The 21,966-nt window shown below is 36.9% G+C and overlaps 1 protein-coding gene across 1 annotated transcript in view; it reads left to right on the forward strand.

The window, feature by feature from the left end:
* rapgef5 (Rap guanine nucleotide exchange factor 5) overlaps positions 1–21,403 on the forward strand; it is a 164,407-nt gene extending 143,004 nt beyond the window's left edge. Inside the window, exons 20-26 of the mRNA XM_003222147.4 lie at positions 907–1,085; positions 6,307–6,397; positions 7,667–7,717; positions 7,995–8,082; positions 13,335–13,399; positions 15,387–15,441; positions 16,501–21,403. Coding sequence (XP_003222195.2) covers positions 907–1,085; positions 6,307–6,397; positions 7,667–7,717; positions 7,995–8,082; positions 13,335–13,399; positions 15,387–15,441; positions 16,501–16,619 — 648 coding nt within the window. The 3' untranslated portion in view covers positions 16,620–21,403. The remainder of the gene's footprint in view (positions 1–906; positions 1,086–6,306; positions 6,398–7,666; positions 7,718–7,994; positions 8,083–13,334; positions 13,400–15,386; positions 15,442–16,500) is intronic.
* Positions 21,404–21,966: the final 563 nt, after the last annotated feature.

Here is a 21,966-nt window from a genome sequence, read left to right on the forward strand (position 1 = left end):
CTTTTGGAGGGTTGGAAAACCTTCCAGGTTTGGGTTTTATGTGGTGTGGAGGGCTGCAGGGAATGAAAGCAAGTGAAATGTCTGGTGGACTTAGATATACTCAATTGCATCTGCAGATGTACCCAATGGGATCCTATTCTAGACTTTCGTTTTTAGACATGAAATGCATGCCAACCTTTGTGTTAGAATTGATGGGTAGAATGCAGAATTAATCATGCTTAGAATGAAATCATTGAAATTTATAGGATTTGTCGTAAGTATGGATAAATTTGTACCCAACCCAATTGTGTACGTGATAAAGAATGAATGTTTATAAAACGACCAAAATCATCCAAAAAACCTGAGTCAATGTTGGAAATATTTTATGCTCCATGTTATTTTGACATCTTGAAGTGAGGGCTGTGGCCATGTTTAATAGAGTCTTCATGTCTAAATTTCATGAGGCTTGCCTTGTGTTGTTTGCAGAGAGACTAATAGTCCTAATAAAAATGGCTACCACCACTTTGCTTCAAGGATTTAAATCAGTGGTTCTCAATCTGGGGTCCCCAGATGTTTTGGCCTTCAACTCCCAGAACTCCTAACAGCTGGTAAACTGGCTGGGATTTCAGGGAGTTGTAGGCCATAACACTTGGGGACCCAAAGGTTGAGAGCTACTGATTTAGACGGTAATAGATGCCAATTCAGAAACAAACTGGTCTTGCATTTTTCATAACTGCAACTAGAGCAATTATTGCTGATAAATGCCCCAAATTACTTGTGATTATGAACTCTTTCTGAACTGCTTGAGGTATCTTCATAAATTATTAAATAGAGATGTCTGACCAAGTGTCAACAGTTACATTTTTTAGATAGTTAAATTCTGATTTGCATTTTTAGAGGCCTAATTACTCTTTAACTGTTTTCCAGCAAGAGCTGATATACTTCACCTTCAGCAGGCAGGGCAGTGGGGAAAACACTGTGAATCTTAGTCTTCTGCTTCAAAGATGCAATGAAGTTCAACTCTGGGTTGCCACAGAAATATTGCTCTGCAACCAGCTCTGTAAACGTGTACAGCTTGTGAAAAAGTTCATCAAAATTGCTGCTCAGTAAGTAAAACAACAGTTACATGAACATTGCCACAAAGCTACTTTGTTGAAAATGTTTAATATTTTCAAATTGTATTGGAGGATTGTAAAATAATGATGATGATGATGATGATGATGATGATGATGATGATGATGATGATGATGATGATAATAATAATAATAATAATAGTGTTCAACTTGTGATTTTGTGATACGAAATCCAGCATATATATCTCGTTTGCTGTGTCATACTATGTTTTTGTGTCAATAATAGTTTATTTTTAACCTGTCGACTCTCCCCAAAGGGACTCGGGTGGCTTCCAAACATAAAACATAAAATTGGCCATCAACTAAAACTAGGTGGTTATACCACGTGTTTTGTCTGCCTTGTAAGGTTCATATTATACCGTATATTACAATCAACTAGAAGAATACATTTTATCATCTGGATTTTGGCCAGAACTTGGATAAAAAGCCACATCTCATTAAAGCATTATTAATAAATGAAAAGTATTTGTTGCATTATATTCCCTGTTGCCAAGAACTATTAATAATGTGTTTCAGCATAGTACTTAAAAATTATTGAATGTTTTGTCATCTAAAATAAAATCTGTCACGGAGAGGCTTCTGATAAATCACTCAGAACTGCAATTGCCTGTGAACATGCCACTGAGCAGCACATTCATTTCCATATTTATCACATAGGAAGTTTGATTCTTTTGCATACAAATTTTGTAGAGAGTGTGATATTCCATTATTTCATATCTTTATTATTATTATTTAAAAACTTATAATAGATGGATAGAGTTTGTCTGGTAAAAGAAGAAATATCTTTGTTAGTTTAGTCTCTTTGGGAAGAGGTCAGTAGTCAGTCAGTAGATAAAAAAACTTGCATTTTCCCTGTGCTTTATTTAGAGTACTCCATATATTTCTAATATATTAACAATCTAAATGTAGGCATTAGTACCTTTTTGCAAGTTGTGATATTGATGTTGTTCATTAATGTTGTAGAAACTGATTCAGTAAAAAAATTCATTGGGAATGCACATATACTATGTTCACTTTCACATTGTTTAAAATAATAATAATAAATAATTAGCAACAGGTCCAGATATTAAAAGTTATGAAAATAAAATATTGATAGCTTTCCTGTATCAGTTGATGTGCTTCATTCATATTAAAAAATGTTTTAAATTTACTTCCCATTATGGAAGTACATATTATGTTTACACCCTTTCCCTGGACAGTGTTTAAGTGTAGAGTATGAAGAAGCCTTTGAAGAAATAAATATTTGAAGTAGAAATTTAGATCTCAAAGAACCCCTGGTGCTGCACTGAACCGCTGAACTGCTCAACTTGCTGACTCAAAGGTTGGTGGTTCAAATCTGGGGAGTGAGGTGAGCTTCCGCTGTTAGCCCCAGCTTCTGCCAAACTAGCAGTTCAAAAACATGCAATTGTGAATAGATCAATAGGTACCACTCAGGCGGGAAGGTAACAGCACTCCATGCAGTCATGCCGGCCACATGAACTTGGAGGTGTTTACAGACAAAGCCGGCTCTTCAGCTTAGAAATGGAGATGGGCACCAACCCCTAGAGTCGGACATGACTATACTTAATGTCAGGGGAAAACCTTTACCTTTACCTATTTTGATTTCAATAGATTATTGTTAAAATTAAACCTTGTAGGTAAGCTGAAGTAAATATTTTTTCATATGGTCACTTTGTGGTTGAATATAATGTGCAAATGATAAAGGTAAAGGTAAAGGTTTTCCCTGACATTAAGTCCAGTCGTCACTGACTCTGGGGGTTGGTGCTCATCTTCATTGCTAAGCTTAAGAGACATCTCCAAGGTCATGTGGCTGGCATGACTGCATGGAGTGCCGTTACCTTCCCGCTGGAGCGGAACCTATTGATCTACTCACATTTGCATGTTTTCGAACTGCTAGGTTGGCAGGAGCTAGGGCTAACAGTGGGTTCTCATTCCACTCCCGGGATTTGAACCTGGGACCTTTTGGTCCATAAGTTCAGCAGCTCAGCAGTTTAACACACTGTGCCACCAGGGGCCCAATGATATTTATTTGATATATGATATCCGTGCAAATTCCTACAAGGTAATGCTGCCTATACAGAAATCGTACTTTTTCTAAGCATGCAAATTGAAATTTTATGTTGATAGAAAAGCAATATTCTCTCATCAGACAACACTAAAATTGTTAATACAATTGCTGTGTGGAATAGTCTGTGTCAGTATCAAAAAGATGCCTTTTTATAATGCTTGTTATGTGAGTATATCTAATAACGACTCAACAGAATCTAAAGATTGCATGATAATTAGATTTTCAGTAAAAAAAATATCCCTGCAGCATATATTGAAAAATGTGGAAAAACAAAATGAAGGGTGATTTAAGGTTTGTAAGGGCATGTGCAAGCAACAGTGAGCAAGATTTAATTTAGATAAACTCCAATCTGTGCAGCCAGGGAATACTAATTGCAAGGTAAAGAAATAGGGTAAAGGAAGAGGAACAAGATTGTGTATTAATGATATTTGAGTGTTAATAATGGAGAAATTAAGCATTGGGAAAAAAAAGAATGCTTCATACTTTCCAATATGTCTGTGATTTATGCTTAAGAGTATTAAATTACATAAAGTAAAATTAGGACTGAATTCTTTTTAGTGCAGATTTGCCTAAAATTTGAATAGTCAGTGAACTAATTGATGCCAAATGAAATTGGGAAGGAAAGGATTTTAGCACCATTTGGGAAATCACTAGACACTCAAAAACTCACTAAAATATTTGTATGGGTGGGTTGAAATGGACAGTTGAAATGGCAATATGTCATTGTGAGAAACCTGTCCTTTATTTCACTATTTACTCTATCAGATGTAAGAATCTGCCAAATATCTGCTGCCAACATATATGAAAACCTCCACAATCTCGCTGTTACTACTATGTGAGAAGACTTTTCCATATCCCCATCTCTACTACCAACATAAGGACATTCTCCAGCTCCACATCTGTGGTCATCACTGAAGGCACCTACTTGATAATCCTTAAGGTTCATGTGAAAACTATGCAACTTCTATCCCCACCAACTCTCTCTATCCTTTGCTGTCAATACAGATACAGTATCTGAACCCAATCCTTACATGTATCATATTCCCAGAGCCCAAAGGCATGTTACACAAAAAACTCTCTTAACAGAAGTTGAACAAAATAAATTAATAATTTAATACATTAAAGTAAATGACTCACTCTCATTCATATTCTTTTCTTAAAACTACAAAGTCAGACTCTTAAATCCCACTCATTGATTCCTAAATCTGACTGATTTAATTTTAAGCCTCACTCATTCACCCCACTCACTGCATCAAAGTCTCTCAATCCAATTGTCAACTACTATCCCCATTCAGAACTTTTCAACGATTTCACGAATCACCATTCACTCAGCCCTTCCTGACAGCTTCTCACTTGTTTATCTCTATTATTCAATTCATACAAAACCAAATTACTTTAATATAAAAAGTCTATGGCATCACAGTCATCAACTCCAGCCAGGTCTTTCACAACATGCTATGTTTCTCCAAAACCAATCTCCTTGGCTCCTGATTGAAACCCAACACTTTTGGCTCTTAAAATAATTACAATTAACTTATTATTGTCTCTTAAAATAATTATTGACTCTTAAAATAAAATAATTATTTTAGAGACAATAATATGTTAATTGTAATAGTTATTATTTTAAGAGTGAAAAGTGATGGGTTTCAATCAGGAGCCAAGGAGATTATTATTTTAGGAGCCAAAGTTAAGTCAATTGTAGCTCGGCTTCTTTTGTTCCTGCCAATGAGCCATGGTACTTTTAGCAGTTTCAGGTTCATTTGATAGGTATTTGGGGAGTGTGCTGTGGGAGTGGTGTATGGGATGGGCACACATACTGTATACCGTGGAAAGATTCTCAGTTTACTTCTGGTCAGAGAGGTAAACAATCATAGATAGTGCTGGTGTGTGCCCAGTTTGGTTTTGCATGATTCAACAGTCATAAGTTTGCAGCAGGGTGTTATGCCATCTCGACTGATGGAAAAAGAAGCAACCTTAGCCTTATTGAGGAAAAAAAATCACTGTGGTTTTCAGAGACCCATAAAAAATTAAAACTTCTTTTGACTTCCCAAAGTCAGGAATCAGATGGAGCATTGCAAAGTGCTGCAATTGTGTGCCTTTGCGTTTTTGGCTCCATCTATCATACTGTCTTGGGGTTGACATGGTGTGACAACACATTTCAGCTGTTTTTAAAATATTAAATAAAGCGATGTATTTAACTGGTGGCACCTGCTTTTTCAGAAATAGAAGCTACCACACATGACTGAAAGGGTATTAAAGAATGCTGTGATGGAGAAATGCTATAATTGCTCACTTTGGGTACATCGTTTTAAAAAGAAAAGATGGACTATTTTGGTGTATACTCATGTCGTATAACAGGGCAGAGAAGCTGAATGAAAAAATGGTATGATTGTGACTGGAGGTATACTTCCAGGAAAGAACTAGAATAGTAAATTGGTACAGTGGAAGACACACTTTCCCGCCAGCCTTCCAAAATCTTTCTATATTGGAGAAGAAAATATAAAAAAACATAGTTGTGTTGCGGGAATGAACTTGGAAAAGAAATCCAATTCCAATTACAAAGACAATGCGAAAAATCCCTATAAATAGACTTAGGTAGCTTTAACAAAAGAAATGCATATATTTATGGTTTCAAATTAAGGCTTTTAAATATTCACAGCAGTGGGTGAAAGGAAGAATTTGAATAGCTCTCAGCTCAAATTTGTGTGGGCATGGTGGACAATGTGCAAACCCATTTCCATTTTCTCTCAAATGGCACAAAAATAGCAGTAGTACAGGCCCATATGCTCCATAGAGATCCCAAAAAGATTGTGAAACTCAATTTTGTATTTAAAAAGCCTATTAAGTGTTATTTGAGCTGTGTTTGTCAGTGTATATATGTCAGAATCCTGTTACTGTTTGAACATAAAGGCTGGCTTAGTGTTATTCAAGTTAAAGCAATAAAAAAATCTTAGGAAACTTTCTTGGACTTAAATCAGCACATCTAAATGAGTCACGACAATGAATAACTTTCTATGAAAGTTATTATAATTATATCTGTTAATCTTGTGTATTTCTGCAACTCACTAATTGAAGATTTTATATTAAAAGGAGCTGAAACCATGTTCTCTTTTTTTAATTTCTTAGCTGCAAAGCTCAAAGAAACCTGAATTCTTTTTTTGCCATTGTTATGGGTCTCAACACTGCATCAGTCAGCCGACTTTCTCAAACATGGGAGGTAATAGCAGTCTTTCATTATTGTTTTTAACTGGTTGACATTTCCTTTTGGTTATTTTGGATTTTATTCAAACTAAGTCATCTATTAAAAGGATCCACTGAAAACAATGGGATTAATTAGTTTTGGTAAGTCCCCCTTACGATCTCATCAGATGGAATGAAATCAGCATCCTAGGATGCTTTCACCCCATCTGGGGAATAGAGGCCAACGCTGGACATCACACGTTGTCATGTGACTTCCGGCATAGGCATTGATCGAGGCTTTCACCCCAACATGGGTGGCTTCTTGTGTTGTGCTGGCTCCAATGGAGTCCCACTACTTCCTCTTTCCTTGCCAGAAGTTTATATTTAAATTAGGGCTATTATAACTTTCTAGGAACAGGTGCAAGTAATTGAGGTAAAATTTGTAACAATTAATTTAGACAAAGTAAATGATAATTTTAATTGATAGCGTATTTGTTATACATTGAGCCTTCATTATCCACAGGAGTTTGGTTGCCTGCAGATAACAAAAACTGTGGATATCTAAGAAGTGGTTCCAGGGTAGTAGCACAGGCTGCAGTGGTAAGGCCCAAGCACCAGGCATACGTTCCTCCTGCTTCAGCTGCAGTGGCGATTCTGCTCTTTCCTCCTTTCTTCAGTGAGCTACAGTTCACATATTCCTCGCAGAAAAAGGGAAGAATGAATATGCCACTGTTGCATACCACTCTTGGCTGCTGGAGAGCAATCTCACCAAGGGCTTGACAGGGGAGACAGCAGTGGCAAGTACTTGGCAATCGGGACTTTAGCCTCAATCACTCCTGCACTCCCAACTTCTGGAAGGCAATCCTATTAAACACCTGAAGATCAGAACTTTCATTATTATCATCAGACAGGGTCTTCCATGTCATCTGGAACACAAGAATATTGCTTCAAGAGTATTGACCTACTATTGCAAACTTAGATTATCACTTAATACTTTTTAAAAAACGCACTGCTAAAAATGCAGCCGTTAAAACAGTTCATAAGACAAATGGCACAGGGAGGAAAGAAGTTGAAGACAAGTCATGAAACAATGATCATAGAAATTATGAATGGGGAATCCCAAAAGACAAAAAGGTTTACATCTCTCTTAAACATTATTCATAATGGGGAATCTAAGGAAAGCAGTCACTGGTAGAGGAAGTGGCTTCTTGATTTTTTTTACTTGATGTGCCATATATATGAGTCACTAAAAGAAATATTAAATATTTCTTTCACATTTATTATGATTTCCCCCCTTATATCACAGAGAATCCCTGGAAAGTTTAAGAAACTCTTCACCGAACTTGAAAGTCTGACAGTAAGTAGGCTTTCTATGGAAAAAGATCTCAATTTCCCTATTTGTGTCATCTTCTTCCTAGCTTCACATCATCTCAAATGGTGCGTCTCTGTGTGTGGATGATATCCCAAAACTGAATGAGTGCACATTAGCCCTCTTTCCCTGTCTGCCTCATTTCCAATTAAACTTTTTATATTTAAATTATGTTAAGCTTATGAATATATAGTAGAGTTGAAATTGCCCTTCTTAGAAAGTGTATTGGTTTTCTTCATTTATTTCATTGCAACCATTTTTACAGGATCCTTCTTTGAATCATAAAGCCTACAGGGATACATTCAAGAAAATGAAGTCTCCAAAAATTCCCTTCATGCCTTTACTACTGAAAGGTAATACTACTTGTTCATATCAACTTCTTTAACGCAGTTACCGCACAAAGGTTAAACCCATGTTTCTTCATAACTAAGTGTCTCTGTGTAGTTTGATTCATGACATATAAAAAGGTTTAGGATTAGAGTTTTAGTTACTTAAAGGATACATGTTTTTGAAAACATTTTGCTTGGTTAAACTGCAGTCCTGACCACTAAGAACCACTGAACACAGTGAATTTTGCTTTCAAGTTAATGTAAATAGGATTATATCATCTTCTTCTTCTTCTTCTTCTTCTTCTTCTTCTTCTTCTTCTTCTTCTTCTTCTTATTATTATTATTATTATTATTTGTTGTTGTTGTTGTTGTTGTTGTTGTTGTGTTTAGTGTTTGTTTTACACTAGTACTGTGTACATATTGTGAAATAATATGTGGCTCGTGTTGTGGGTCATCTCCTAGGACTTATCAATGACTAGCCAGGAGCATCAATTATGGAACCAGGATGTTGTAAAGTTGAGATGGACTAAGTTGCCTTCATATAAGCTTTTAATTGAGCTACAGGTTTATTGAGCTGCAAGGTTGTTAGTTTGATTACAATCTATTATAGACATAGTGTTTTGCCTCAAGAAAATAATTTCCTTGTTCATATATCTGAATTACTAGATTTCCTGGTTTAAGTGAAAATTGTGCCCTAAAGTTGAATATCATCCTACCGTGTGCACATCAATACAGCTTTAACTGATAGAATCTTTGCATGTTTTCTCTTTTGTCTTCCCCTAATGAACTTGGGATTCTGCTGTGTTCTCTGCATGTCTTCTGCTATTGTATCATGTGCCATACTCAGTCTCATCTATTCTTGTTCTCATATTATTTTCCTTCATGATAGAGTCTAGTAGTGGGTGGCTCAGATCCAAATGTGCCTAAAGTGCTTTGACATGCCTAAGGTTGTATATTCAATCCCTAGAGCAGGCCTGGACAACTCGGTAGTAGTAAGGGGATAAAATTAAAATAAGCTACACTTCTTTGGGCCACATGCCCAGGACAGGGCTGAGGGGGGCACTTGGGGAACTTGTCTTCCGAGCCCTTGGCATTCCTCCAGCAGTCCTGAGCAGGGAGCTTCCTGTAAGCTCTCCATGGCTACCAGGAAAGCGACCTCCTCTGAGCCCCCCACCCCCACTCCTTGTTCCCTTATGCCACTTGTGACTCAGTATGTTCAATCCTCGGCACTTCAGAGTGGGTACACACTGCCCAAGGGAACCCGAGCTGCCAGGCAGAAGAGGGACAGCCAAACAGCCAGCTATCTTGTTTGCCCGGCATCTCCTATTTCCCAGCAGAAACCTAGACCCTCTGAGGGCAGCACTTGCGGAGGGATAGAGCATGACAGTGAGGGGCAGCTGAAGAGAAGTCTCATTTAGAGGCGTAGAAGAGGAAGCGTGGAAGAGGAGGCACTGGGGCTGGCTCTTTCTCTTGGTTCTGGCTTGACGAGAGGCGTGGCATTGGCATTGGTCACATTGTTGTTTTCTAGAGCATGCTCCACTTTGTAACTGTTGCAGGCCACCTAAAATCCTTTGGAGGACTGCATGCAGCCCATGGGCTATTTGTCCCATAAGTCTGCCCTAGAATTTCCAGCAATTTTATAAGGCATCACCACATTGTAGTTTCAGCATTATCACTGAATATCCTGCTTCCCTCAATAGTTCTGGTTTACTGTATGGTTTTAATCACCCTTTGATTTCTTCTTCCCAAACATTTTTGAGGTGTTGGAAAGGGCAAGATGTATGTAGATCTTTATGATGAGTAGGCTTTGGGAAAAAAGGAAGAAAATAAATAAAGGAGTGCAGTATAATATGTCATATACCGTAATCACTGCAGCTTCATTTTCTTATCTTTTAAATCTTCAGGCAAAGGAATAAAATGCGAACACTTAGATATACATGTTGTCCTTGAAATAATAGGATTTGCTTGCAATTTATCAGGACCAGTTTGGAAAATTATAAAAATTACTGGATATACAGAGATTTTTTTTCAGCTTAGCTCCAGAATGCATTCTTTAAAAAGAGCACTGCTGCACTATACTCTTCTTTTACTTCATCTCATATAAGAAACTAAGCCTTAGCCTATCCCAGAGGTTGTCCAGCAATGTACCTAGACTTTGGCCATAGCCTGAATTCAAAAAACTTACCAAAATGGGAATATAGCATTAAAGGTAGTTTTAATTATCCCAACATATCATAGTATGGTCATTGGTCTCAGTAGGTCTCTGGATTCCATGTGAGTCTGGTTTGCAAAACAGATTTTGCAAAGCTTTGATTGGTTCTTTGTGAGTATTGTCTACTTACAATAAATCCAGATGCATTTTGAATCATGTGTGTGGCCAGGGAAACATATAAATATAGCTTTTTATACTTTACTTTTTCTCCACCAAAGTTTCTACTCAAGACCTGTCATGAGGAAATTTTGTGACAGCAGCCCTAGGTAACAGTGACACTGCTGGTGTGGAATTGTTCCACATGAATAGCCTGATCAATGTGACATCGCTTTAGAAAAGATAGAGATTTCATGGTGCAGAAATGGGTATCAGCTGTTACTGTGCAGAATACTCAAATTATGTTTGACATTGCCCTAAATGCATGAAGCATTTCTGGCCATTTTAGATCTCCCTTTATTATGTTTCTATTCCACCTATTCTTCAATAATGTATGGATATGCGTAGGATTTAAATGAGGTCTCCCTTAGATGCATTTACTAGAAGCAAACATTCTTAGCTTCAGAAAGTTTGCTGTGTTGCTTACTTTTTAGGTTGTAACCTGAGACTATACAGCTAATATTTTGTATGTCTGTCTGCATCTCAGGAAGTAGATGTGTATCTATGAAAGCTTATGCTACCACCTTCATTCTCTCAGTCTCTATAGTGCTACAAGATCGCTTGGCATACTGATATTCCTGACTAACATGGTTCTGTCTTTGAATTGTATCTATCTCGGAATCTGTTCCATATTGATTAGCCTTGTGTTGGGGCTTCAAAGAAACCTGAGATGGAGAATGTAAAGAAATTAACATGTCCTAAGTATAAATAAGCAATGTGGACTTTCAACAGAAATATGAAATAATACCTTTTAACCACAATGTCCTCTTTAAGGTTATAACATTTTTACAGCAAATCCTGCTGTTTTATGATGATGCTTTTGAAAACCTGGCTGATTTTTCAAATATTTAATAAAACACTGTTTTGTTCCTACAGCGTAGCTCATATGCAATTTTCTGCTCCACTGAATTTATCTAGGTTCATAGTTGTCAGCAGCGCAGAAAATTTATTTCCTTCTTTCCTCTCCCCCATTCTCCCCTCTGGAAATGTTTGCAAGACTCTCAGAGCTATCTTGAAAGAGCAAGCAGAAAAATAACCTGCCCAGGCTTTTTAGTAGAAAACCGTTTTTTATTAGTATTGACAGTAGCAGTTTCGACTCCTTCATTTGTTTTAGTAAATGGGATTGGTAATAAGAACATGTAGGATCCATTGCAATAGGGGTGCATTATATGAAATGGTTCTGGGAGTGAAGGCTGGAGAAAGCCCATTAGGAAGAAGATGGGTGAGTAGGAGTCAAGGTACCCATCTGTCAGGAGCCAACTCTGAAAGAACTTGAAAAAGCAAAAGCGTTTAAGAGTGCATTTGCATTTTATATATGATGGCCTGGCATATTGATGCTAACACTGGAAGCAGAAGATTAAAAGAGGGGAAGAGGAAAACAGTAAAGGGTGATGTTGGCATGATACATCATTGTGATGAATTCATTTGTGGGGAGAAAACTGTCTTCTCTACTACTGCATTTTCTAGAGATTCATCGTTTACATTGATCTGGGAGCAAAATTTGTAAATTTTACCCCTTTGAATTGCTGCTGCCGGCGTTGTTGTCATTGTGTGCCTTAAAGTTATTCCAAACTTATGAATCCCATAAGGTGAACTTTCCATGTGGTTTTCTGGGTAAGACTCATTTAGAGGGGAGTCTTTGTCGTCTTCTGAGGATGACTTGCCCAGGATCACTCAGAAATTTGAACCCTAGTTTCCAGAGCCATAGTCCAACATTCAGACCATGACATCATGCTGGCTTCTAGCATCTCCCAGCAATAGAATACCAGGAACTGTAGTCTAATAAAGGTATTGAAAATCTGTTTAGAGGAATTGTGCCATACATGTATGTTCTCAGGACTCAGATCGAGAACTGCAAGGTCATGTAAATAAAGTATTTACACTTTAATTAACAAAGCTATAACTACCTCTACAGGTCTCTTCTGTTAATGAGCTGGCAAATTGTAGTCTTAGGCTGGATCTACACTGCCCCATATCCCAGGATCTGATTCCAGATTGTCTGTCTATCCCAGATTATCTGGCAATGTAGACTCATATAATCCAGTTCAAAGCAGATAACCTGGGATCAGATCCTGGGATAAAGGGCAGTGCAAATTCAGCCTAATCTAACCGACCTGTTTTTGCTCATGACTTCCAGGTGCTGATCTCTGCTTTGAGTAAACCATTAACTTGAGTCTCCTTAAAGTTGTAACTGTGTTTTAGCCTTTGCAGCTCTTCTAATACTTAGTCACGGTCAAATTACCAGACTGAATCTACATATGTCATGGATTCCTCTTGCTTAGGGATAATCCTATTGTTGGGGACAGTTCTATTTCTTTTAATGTGTTGTCGAAGGCTTTAATGGCCGGGATCGCAGGGTTGTTGTATGTCACAGCCCGAAAGACATACAACAACTCTATTTCTTTTAGTTTATAAGCTCTACCTTGAATCCTGATTTGGCTAGAAAACCAAGATACAAATAAAGTTACTAAAGATTAAACAAGGATGATGGTGTAAAATAATAATCTTCAAATAATACTATGATGCCCATCTTCTAAAGAATCTGAATTATGTATGATGGGAAGAACACTCTGATGTGAAATAGCAGATGCTCATGAATTGTGGATTTCAGTGGGAATTATTTTAACAAGTGATGTTATATCCATTATATTTATTGAAATGTGTAGCATTTGAAGTGTACACAGTTACATCATTTTATAAACTATGAACTTCTAGCATCTACTCCCACCAAAATGCTTTTTTAAAAAAGGTGGTGTGTTTCAGTTTTTCATAGTTCTATGTAGACAAGTATCTTTTATTTAGAAGGAGATTAATTAACAATGTTAATTAATATGTTTCATTCCTGTCGCCATGCAATCCTACAGTGCATAAAAGTGGGAAAACTAAATACATTTGTTTTCCTTTTTAGATGTAACATTTATACATGAAGGAAATAAAACATTTCTGGATAACCTTGTTAACTTTGAAAAACTGGTATGTAAAATTTTCTGTTTTGAAAACAATATATTAATGGGGAAGAAAGCTGTGGCCACAATGTCAATCACCCTTCTTCCATTTGTACCCCTGTAATGTTATTTCTTCTTCCTCTTGAAAACTCTGGCTTTAGCCCACGTGTGAGTTTCATTGAGATTCAACATTAGAAGATAATTTTGCTTGCTCTGTGGTTTCAAGTAATTTCTGACTTAAGGCAACTATCACAGTATTTTCTTAGCAAGACTTCTTCAAAGGGAGTTGTCTTTGCCGTCCTCTGAAGCTGAGTGTGACTTGCCCAAAGTCAACCTACTTCAAGGCTGAGAAGCAATTCGAAACCTGGTCTCTCAGGGTCTTAAAACCATTACATCACTCTGGCACTCTGACAGATTCATTAACTTTAACCAAATAATTAGACTGTCATTTTACTATCTTTCCAGCATTTGGTAAAATATTTGCCTAGTCATCTTTTCTGTTGACTAGCAAAGCAACAGCCATTGCTGCACCACCCATCATTCGCAGCACAAAATGCCAGTTCTGTCTCTGCTGGACTAAACTCCAAAAAATCCGTAGATACCAGCTAAAGATGCTGTGGACTATATAGTCCAATGCATTTGAACTGCACCAAATTTGAAAAGGCTATTCGAAGTAGTTTGGGCTTATGCATTTGTATTTGGAAGGGATGAGGAAGTCATTAAAAAGATATTTTTGTGCTGCCACTTAAATCTGTTATAAGGCTGACAAAAGTGCATATATTCACTTATTAAATTAAACATTTCTCTATCCAAAATCATTTCTATGTCACATTTAGCTATCATATACAAAGTCACATTAATATTCATTAATCCCTTTTTAACGTATTTGGTCTTTGATTAACTGTTTATTGTGATTTTATTCTCACACTGTCCTGCTGGCCTTTTAGTTATTTCTGTTGATGAATTAGGGCAGTGATTCTCAACCTGTGGTGTTTTGGCCTACAACTCTCAGAAATACCAGACAGTTCACCAGCTGTTAGGATTTCTGGGTTGAGGGCCAAAACATCTGGGGACTCACAGGTTGAGAACCACTGAATTAGGGTTTCAACAAGCTTTGTCATTCCTTCCTTGTTTTACTGCTGAATTTAGAGATGATGAATCTCAGCATGTCAATGGAAATAGAGTATATTTGAAATAGAGCATATTGCAATTGTGAAAACATGGTTTTAACAAACAATGGGAAAATATTTATATAAAGTGATTATCAGGTTTCACCTTAAATTAGAACCTGATGTTTGATGAAGAACAGCATTCTTATAACTCATGTTATTTCTATGGAATAAGCTATTAACATGTTATAGCAAACAAACATACTTCAATTTTCTAAGTAATTTTCTTTTTCTTTAGATATTAAGCAGTGTTTTCCCCTCCCTTTCTTTCTATTCTGCCAGTGTAGCTTTGGCTAATTGTAGATAGGTTGCTTTAGTTTAGTTACTCTGGAAAGTTAAATTGTTTTGGTCCAATTGATTGCACCCACTGCTTAGATTGCAACTGTGATCAAATAATAATTGCAGAAAAAACATTAGACCAAGCTCTCAACAGGAATAAATCAATACAGTTCAATGGATCGTGCCAGTTCAAATCATCCTGAGATCTGACTATACATGTCCAGTGAAATTGAAAAGGTTTCCCTCTTTCTCTAATCGGTGCAGCCATCTGTGACCTATATCGCCTAGGAAAAGAACAGCATAGGAAGGAAATCTTTTCTCAGCAGCTATTTATACTAAGCCATTGCAATTCCTAAGGCATAACAGAGGGTATGTTTCCCCTGACTTTAAGAATCCTTTGCCTTTTAATGTTTTCTGTGTGTTCCATATTAAATGGAAGCTCTATTTATCTGAATGGCAGTTTGACTTTTAACAAAACATATAGAGGCTACATTGTGAGTCAACTGTTGAAAACAATACTTATGGCACACATGCATGTAATATTTTTCTAATATTTCATCTCCAAAGCATATGATTGCAGACACAGTCCGATCACTGAGACATTGCAGGTGCAACCAGTTTGGTGAGTAAATTGCGTTTTAGGAGGTTTTTTTATTGAAAAGCTAAGAGATCAACTTTTATATTGGTTTTAGTAGATATTCTATTCAGTAGTTCATGATAAAAACTCAAAAGAATATTGATTGTACATATATATACACACATACACACACACACAATTATATGTATATATAAAAGTGAAAAATTCTGTGTATGCTAATATGTACATATGTATATTCCAAGATGGCTGCTAAATGCTTGAGGGATCTGGACCAAACTTGGTACACACACCCATCATGATCCATTCTAAAATACTGGCGAGGTTTTGTGAGGGACTGATTATCCACTAACATCTGGAACGCCGTGTGAATTCCACTGACAATAGTCCAAACTCGGTACCCACCACAATCAATTTAATATACTAATGAGGTTCAGGGGCATTGACAGAGGATGATTGGACTTACAGTCCACCCACATCTGGAGAACTGTGTGAAACCCACTAACAATAAATCTGGACCAAACATGTCACACATGCCCATCATGACCAACTTAACATCCTGGGGAATTATTGGGGTGTGGGGTGGGGGGGTGACAGAGGATGATGGAAGTTGAAGTCCATCCACATACAGCTGTGTGAATCCCACACACAATGGATCTGGACCATTTCCAGCCAGCCAGATTTGGGGCTGATGGGATTTGCGGCTGGCCAGATCTAGGGCTGATAGGAGTTCCATTTGACCACATCTCAAGCTGATGGGAATTACAGCTTGACCATGTCTTGGGCTAATGGGAATACCAATCCATCACCTGTGCAATTTTTAAAAAGATCCTATTATATTGTTGTACATTTTCTAAAAGGACTGCTCATAAAAGCTAACAATGAGTATTTCTAATAAACAGCATCAGAAAATGCGTACCTGACAACTCCAGGTACATAAGCTAGTACATAATAAACTTTACATAATACATAGGAGTCAATGTCACTGGAAATGAAAGGAATATTCCAGTTTACGGTGGTTAGCATTTGAGATGTATATTCTGAGTTGTTACTGTTTTATTAATTTTTCTTTTCTTGAAACTTCAGGAAATGAAGTGCCAGCAAAAGAGCATCAGGAGCTGAAGTCGTACGTCCATCACTTGCACATCATTGATAACCAGCAGATGTTGTTTGAGCTTTCTCATAGGATAGAGCCTCGTGTGTGAACGCAGGCAGACTCACCTAACTGCTGCACTTTCAATCAAGTGAATGTTTATGCCAAGCATGTTGCTTCCCTAGGAGAGAGATGGTTTACTGAGTTTTATCAGTAACTGATGCCATAATGTGCATGCATCTCTTGGAAAGTAAGAAGAGGAGCTCTTTGAAGCAGCCTTCTGTGAGGAGGGAATGCCAAATACGTTCAACTGCAGGACAGAGAAAAAAGGAATAGCTTTCTCCACTTTCAGACATATGGCTTCTTTGGAAATATATCTTGGTCCAGAGTTGCTTTCAGTCCAGATTCTGTCAGTGTTAAATTGAAATAAAATGTCATGTTACTATGAAGGGACTTTTCAACAAGCAGCATTGTGTGAGAAAGGTGTAGATGATTTTCTGCATAAGGATGTGCACCTGACTGATTCTAAGCTGCCAAAGTATTGACTGTTGCCAAAAAGTAATAATGGGACCTCTGAGTAGTCTTCCTTGGGTATGTATGTATCAACCACTGCACAATTGAAATATTGACAAATGACAACTTGTACTAACAGAATTCAAACAAATTGTAAAATTGTAGCAAAACACCAGTTGATAATTTATTTTAGCATGCCTTACATTTACAGCGAACTTCCCATATTATTGTGGTAATACATACAGTGCTTTTACACTGGATTGAGTCAAACAGTGCTTTGAGCATTTTTTTTATAGTTAGTGTTATTTAAATTAGAGGATCATCTTTTTCCATCTCCTTGCACAGTTATTTTAATTCAGGCATCCAATTTTCACTACAGTTCAATGAGCCACTAGCTTTATTAGAGGTCACATTCTCAGGTGTCACTGCCATCAGTAACTACAGCAGAGACTCGCTTATCCAACATAAAAGGGGAGGCAGAAATCGACAGAAAAAGCAGTTCAATACACAGTAATGTTATATAGTAATTACTGTATTTACGAATTTAGCACCAAACTATCTGAATGTATTGAAAACATTGACTACAAAAACACTGACTACTAAAAGACAGACTGCATTGGATAATACAAAATGTTTGATAAGCGAAGGTTGAATAAGTGAGATTTTACTTTATGTTGAATCTGCTGTGTACATATTCTACCATTTTGAAGTACCAAAAGACCGAAGAGATTATTCAGGCACTTAGTTCAAGCCTCAACCCTACTGCTTTTTAACCTTTGTTGTGAGTATCCTGCCAGTTCCTCTTCAGAGTTGAAGGAGATAGTATTGCCGTGTTTGGGGCAATATTGCCTTCTCCTTAACTGAATGCTGGATATGGACTCTAGGATACAACAGGTAAAATGGTGAGATTACAAAAATGAAAATCCAACTGAAACCAAATTGGGAACATGTTCAAGGGAAAGATTTTGGAACCACTTCCCAAGTAAAGCCAGATGTGAAGTCTTTGTCAGTTTTCTCTCATTAGGATGCAACTTAATAGCTCAGGCAAAATTTGAAGTGACTGCTGAACCTTAATCTGATGTGAGATAGGGTTTCATCATGATGAGAGATCAGCATTTTTTTTGAAAGACAGATGTTGCTGATAACACAAATAATATGATACAGTGTGGTGGAAACTCTTTCCTTGAAGGCTTTTAAACAGAGGTTGGATGGCCATCTGTCAGGGGTACTTTGATTGTGTTTTTCCTGCATGGCAGGGAATTGGACTAGATGGCCCATGTGGTCTCTTCCAACTCTATTTTCTATTATTCCAATAATATAATGCCCTTTGAGACATCTGGGTCCCATGCAACACATGTCAAATCGTTGTCCAGGTGCTTGTGTCAAAAGGTAAATCCTGAGATTTCAAAACATGACTCAGAAGCAAACATTTCCATCTAAATCATTCTCCTTCAACATCTTGTTTCCGTTTTATAGATCAAAGCAACATGTTAATATTCCCAGAAATCATATATATTCCATTTTAATTGAGAATACCTTCATTGCTGTGGCATTGAGTTCTGCACAGAATGATTGGTAAATATGATGCAAGGCAATATATTTCACTGTCAAAATTTATTTATATGTAACTTTGTACATACTCCTTTATAGCAGCAGTGTGTGTATATTGCTTTGCAGGAGAGAAGATTTAGCTAAAAATACAAATCTTCTGAATCATTTGAACTCTTTTCCCCTTGTTATTTGTGGACGTTAGGACATTACCTTCATTAATGTCATTCTATTAAAAAGAAGCTTTAAGTGGTAGGGTTTGGCGGATATTTTATTTTTTATTTTGGGGCAGTGAAGATTGGCTTCACCAATATGAAAATTGTGAAAATACTGTACAGGTATAGTGTAAAGACAATGTATGTTTCAGAAATGTAATTTATTGTACATTCTGTAATGGATATATTATATTATTTCTCTGAATAGCATTTACCTGGTAAAAAAGGGGAGGAAACTGATAAATATCTGTTGTTCAGATGGTTGCACCTATCAGTAACAAGTCAGATAAACTATTCAAGCAAATGAATGGAGCTTACTGTTAAACATCCTACTGCAACTGAATTGGAAGGGCAAGATATGTTTAATTGAGTGGATGAGCAGTGAATGAGCTATACATGTTGGCTGTATGCATGATTTCTGCCCACACACATAAACTGTTGTAAATAACTCTTAAAAACCATAGAAGCAAACCAGACCTTCAGAGAATAGAAATAAATATTACAAAAGAAGGGATTGCATGATGCCTGCCTCATGCAGAGTAGCGTTTGCAGGGGACAATTAGATGAGTTGCTTAACCTGTACAATATTGTAAACCAATTTTAAGATTTTTTTTCTAGAAAGTGGGAATCTAAAAATAAAAAGAAACTCTTCTCACACCTACAGTTTACCCGAGAAAGTGTACCTACGGTTTTTAAAAAATAGATTAGTCTCTTTTCCAGACTCGGGACGATATGCTCAGTTATGGGGAGAAATGGAGAGGTTGGTGATGAATGGATATACAAAAGAAGACATGTAGTCATTCTTACCTGCAAGTGCTTTCTCCCCCTTGCATGTACATTAACTGGCACATGTTTGCTGGGAAAATATGTTGTTTCTTCCACAGTTAAAAATAGCTCTAATGCACTAATTCTTTTCCTGCACAAATCTGGTAAGGCAATAATGTAAGTCAATTGGTTTCCTTGATTAGTTGTGTTCTGAATTCCACCAGAAAAACTAATCAGTTATTCCTAGACCATTTTCTCATTCCATGTTTTACTAGTTTTTTCTACACTCCATAGGCAGTTCAATGAAGCAATGGATAAATCTCAAAAGTGATACAGAAGCCACTTGGCTGGTGTTTGACCAAAAATGCTAGTCAAAATTAAGTTCTGAATCAAACTATTTTATGATGCCAGAGATGGACTAATATTACAGCTTTGACTTAGCAAATGCAAAGATTAAGATGGTTGATTAACATCTGGATAATATATTTATGGCTGTGCAATGTCAAACGCATCAGTTTTGAGAGACAAAATCAAAAACCCTTTGTGTCATTTAAAAAAATTGATATGCAGGACAGTGTTAAATTAAACTAAATATATTATTAATAAGCAAACTATATAAGACCATTACCTTCAGATATCATCTTACTACTAAAGAACCAAATAGTATTGTTTCTTCAAAAATAGGGTCAGACTCTAGTCTGTTTAAAGTGGAAAACATCATCCAAGGTTGAGCTCAGGAAAACCTCATTTTGTAAATTTGCAGCCAAAGCCAGTTGTGGATGACATTGTTAGACAGCTGCCTACGTATGTACAAGCCCACTTCTCAGTTCCTGGAACACTTTTAAAAATTGTGATACAGAATCGCATCTTATACATCAAATGAATGTTTAAATAAAAGCAAGTATAGGTTACAAACAAAATAAGAGATGGGCTGACTTCTGGAAACATGATGGAATAATTAGGACTATTGACTGAACCAGTGTTTTGGTAGATAGTGTACCTATCCTTCATGTATGTTGTGAATTGGTTGAGCCCCATGGCAAGCAAAGGGTTTCAGAAAAGAAATTTGAATGTCTGCTTAATTTCTTCCTAAGAGCAATGGGAACATAATGGGATTGGTTTCGAGCAAACATGCATTAGATTGCACTATAAATTTTTCTGGATTAAGCATCCTATTAATTGTAGCTATCAAGAGACTCAGCAATTAGTGGAGGAGAGGAAACTAAACAACTTTGCAATACTTGTATTCCGAGTCACTTTATCAATTTAACATATTTTGCGCCCTCATGAGCAAAGAAATACTCAACAAATTGAATAACATACAAATACACATACATCAAATAATAGTTGGATTAAAAATGTAAGCAAAGTGAGTTGTACATATTAACCTTTTTAGCAAATGACTGTTTCCATAGCGTATTTATTTGTATTCTTCTTCTTCCATTAGATACTGAATACAGTCAATAAACAGGGGTAAGGCACTTGTCCTGTCAATTCTGGTCTCTCTGAAGTGCTAACTTGCTGTCAACTTGTATTAATGCTAACAGGATACATTGCCCAAACCAAGGTTATTTGCTTAACTTCTCAGGGACCACATTACGTACTTACCCGCTGATATTTGAACTGCTGTGTATAAAATGCTCCCGATTGACCAGGAACATGGTTGCCAATGTATTCCTTGCTTGTTGGCCTCTGTATATATCATTGTGTTGTGTATTTATGAGAGCTAGTAAGCAATAATTTATATGTCAAAATGGCCAAGCAATACAAAGACAAAACTTGTAAAAGCAAATGTTATGTTTAAACTTTTTTTAAATATTGCTTTTCAAAATACAAACTGTACTAATGAAACCTGTCTCTGGGTCTGTCTTGAACTGTAATTGATCTAATACATCCTAGCAAGATCTAGTGGGGCTTGCAGCAGCGTGAGTCCTTTCTCACTGCAGAGCCTAGAACACTCACAAAACTGCTTACAGAAGGGAGATTCATTGTGTCAGACAGCGAATTGTTGAACTTTTATCAATGCCATACTGAGTTGCATTCCCAGCCACTTGTCTTTGCATTTTAGTAGCCTAACCTTGAAAGTTATTACTGTGTGTCATCAAGTTGTTCCTGACTTATGACAACCCTAAGGCAAAACTATCTTGGGTTTTTCTGAGGCTGAGTGTGTGATTTACTCAAGATCACTCAGTTGGTTCCCATGGCTGAGCTGGAATTCAAATCCTCCAGCGTTGTCATCCAGCTCAAACCACTATGCCACATTGGATTAATTCAGCAGCTAAAATTAGAATTTTATTCAAATCAGAAATATACCCCATCCCTGCATTTTTGTGTCTAAAGAAGCCAGGTTCTAGTGGGAAATCTCTGGTCTGTGTACATGATGTAACTTGTCGGTTTCTCTAGAGCAGTAGTTTCCAA

Source organism: Anolis carolinensis, chromosome 6 (assembly GCF_035594765.1).
Source record: "Anolis carolinensis isolate JA03-04 chromosome 6, rAnoCar3.1.pri, whole genome shotgun sequence".
NCBI lineage: Eukaryota > Metazoa > Chordata > Lepidosauria > Squamata > Dactyloidae > Anolis > Anolis carolinensis.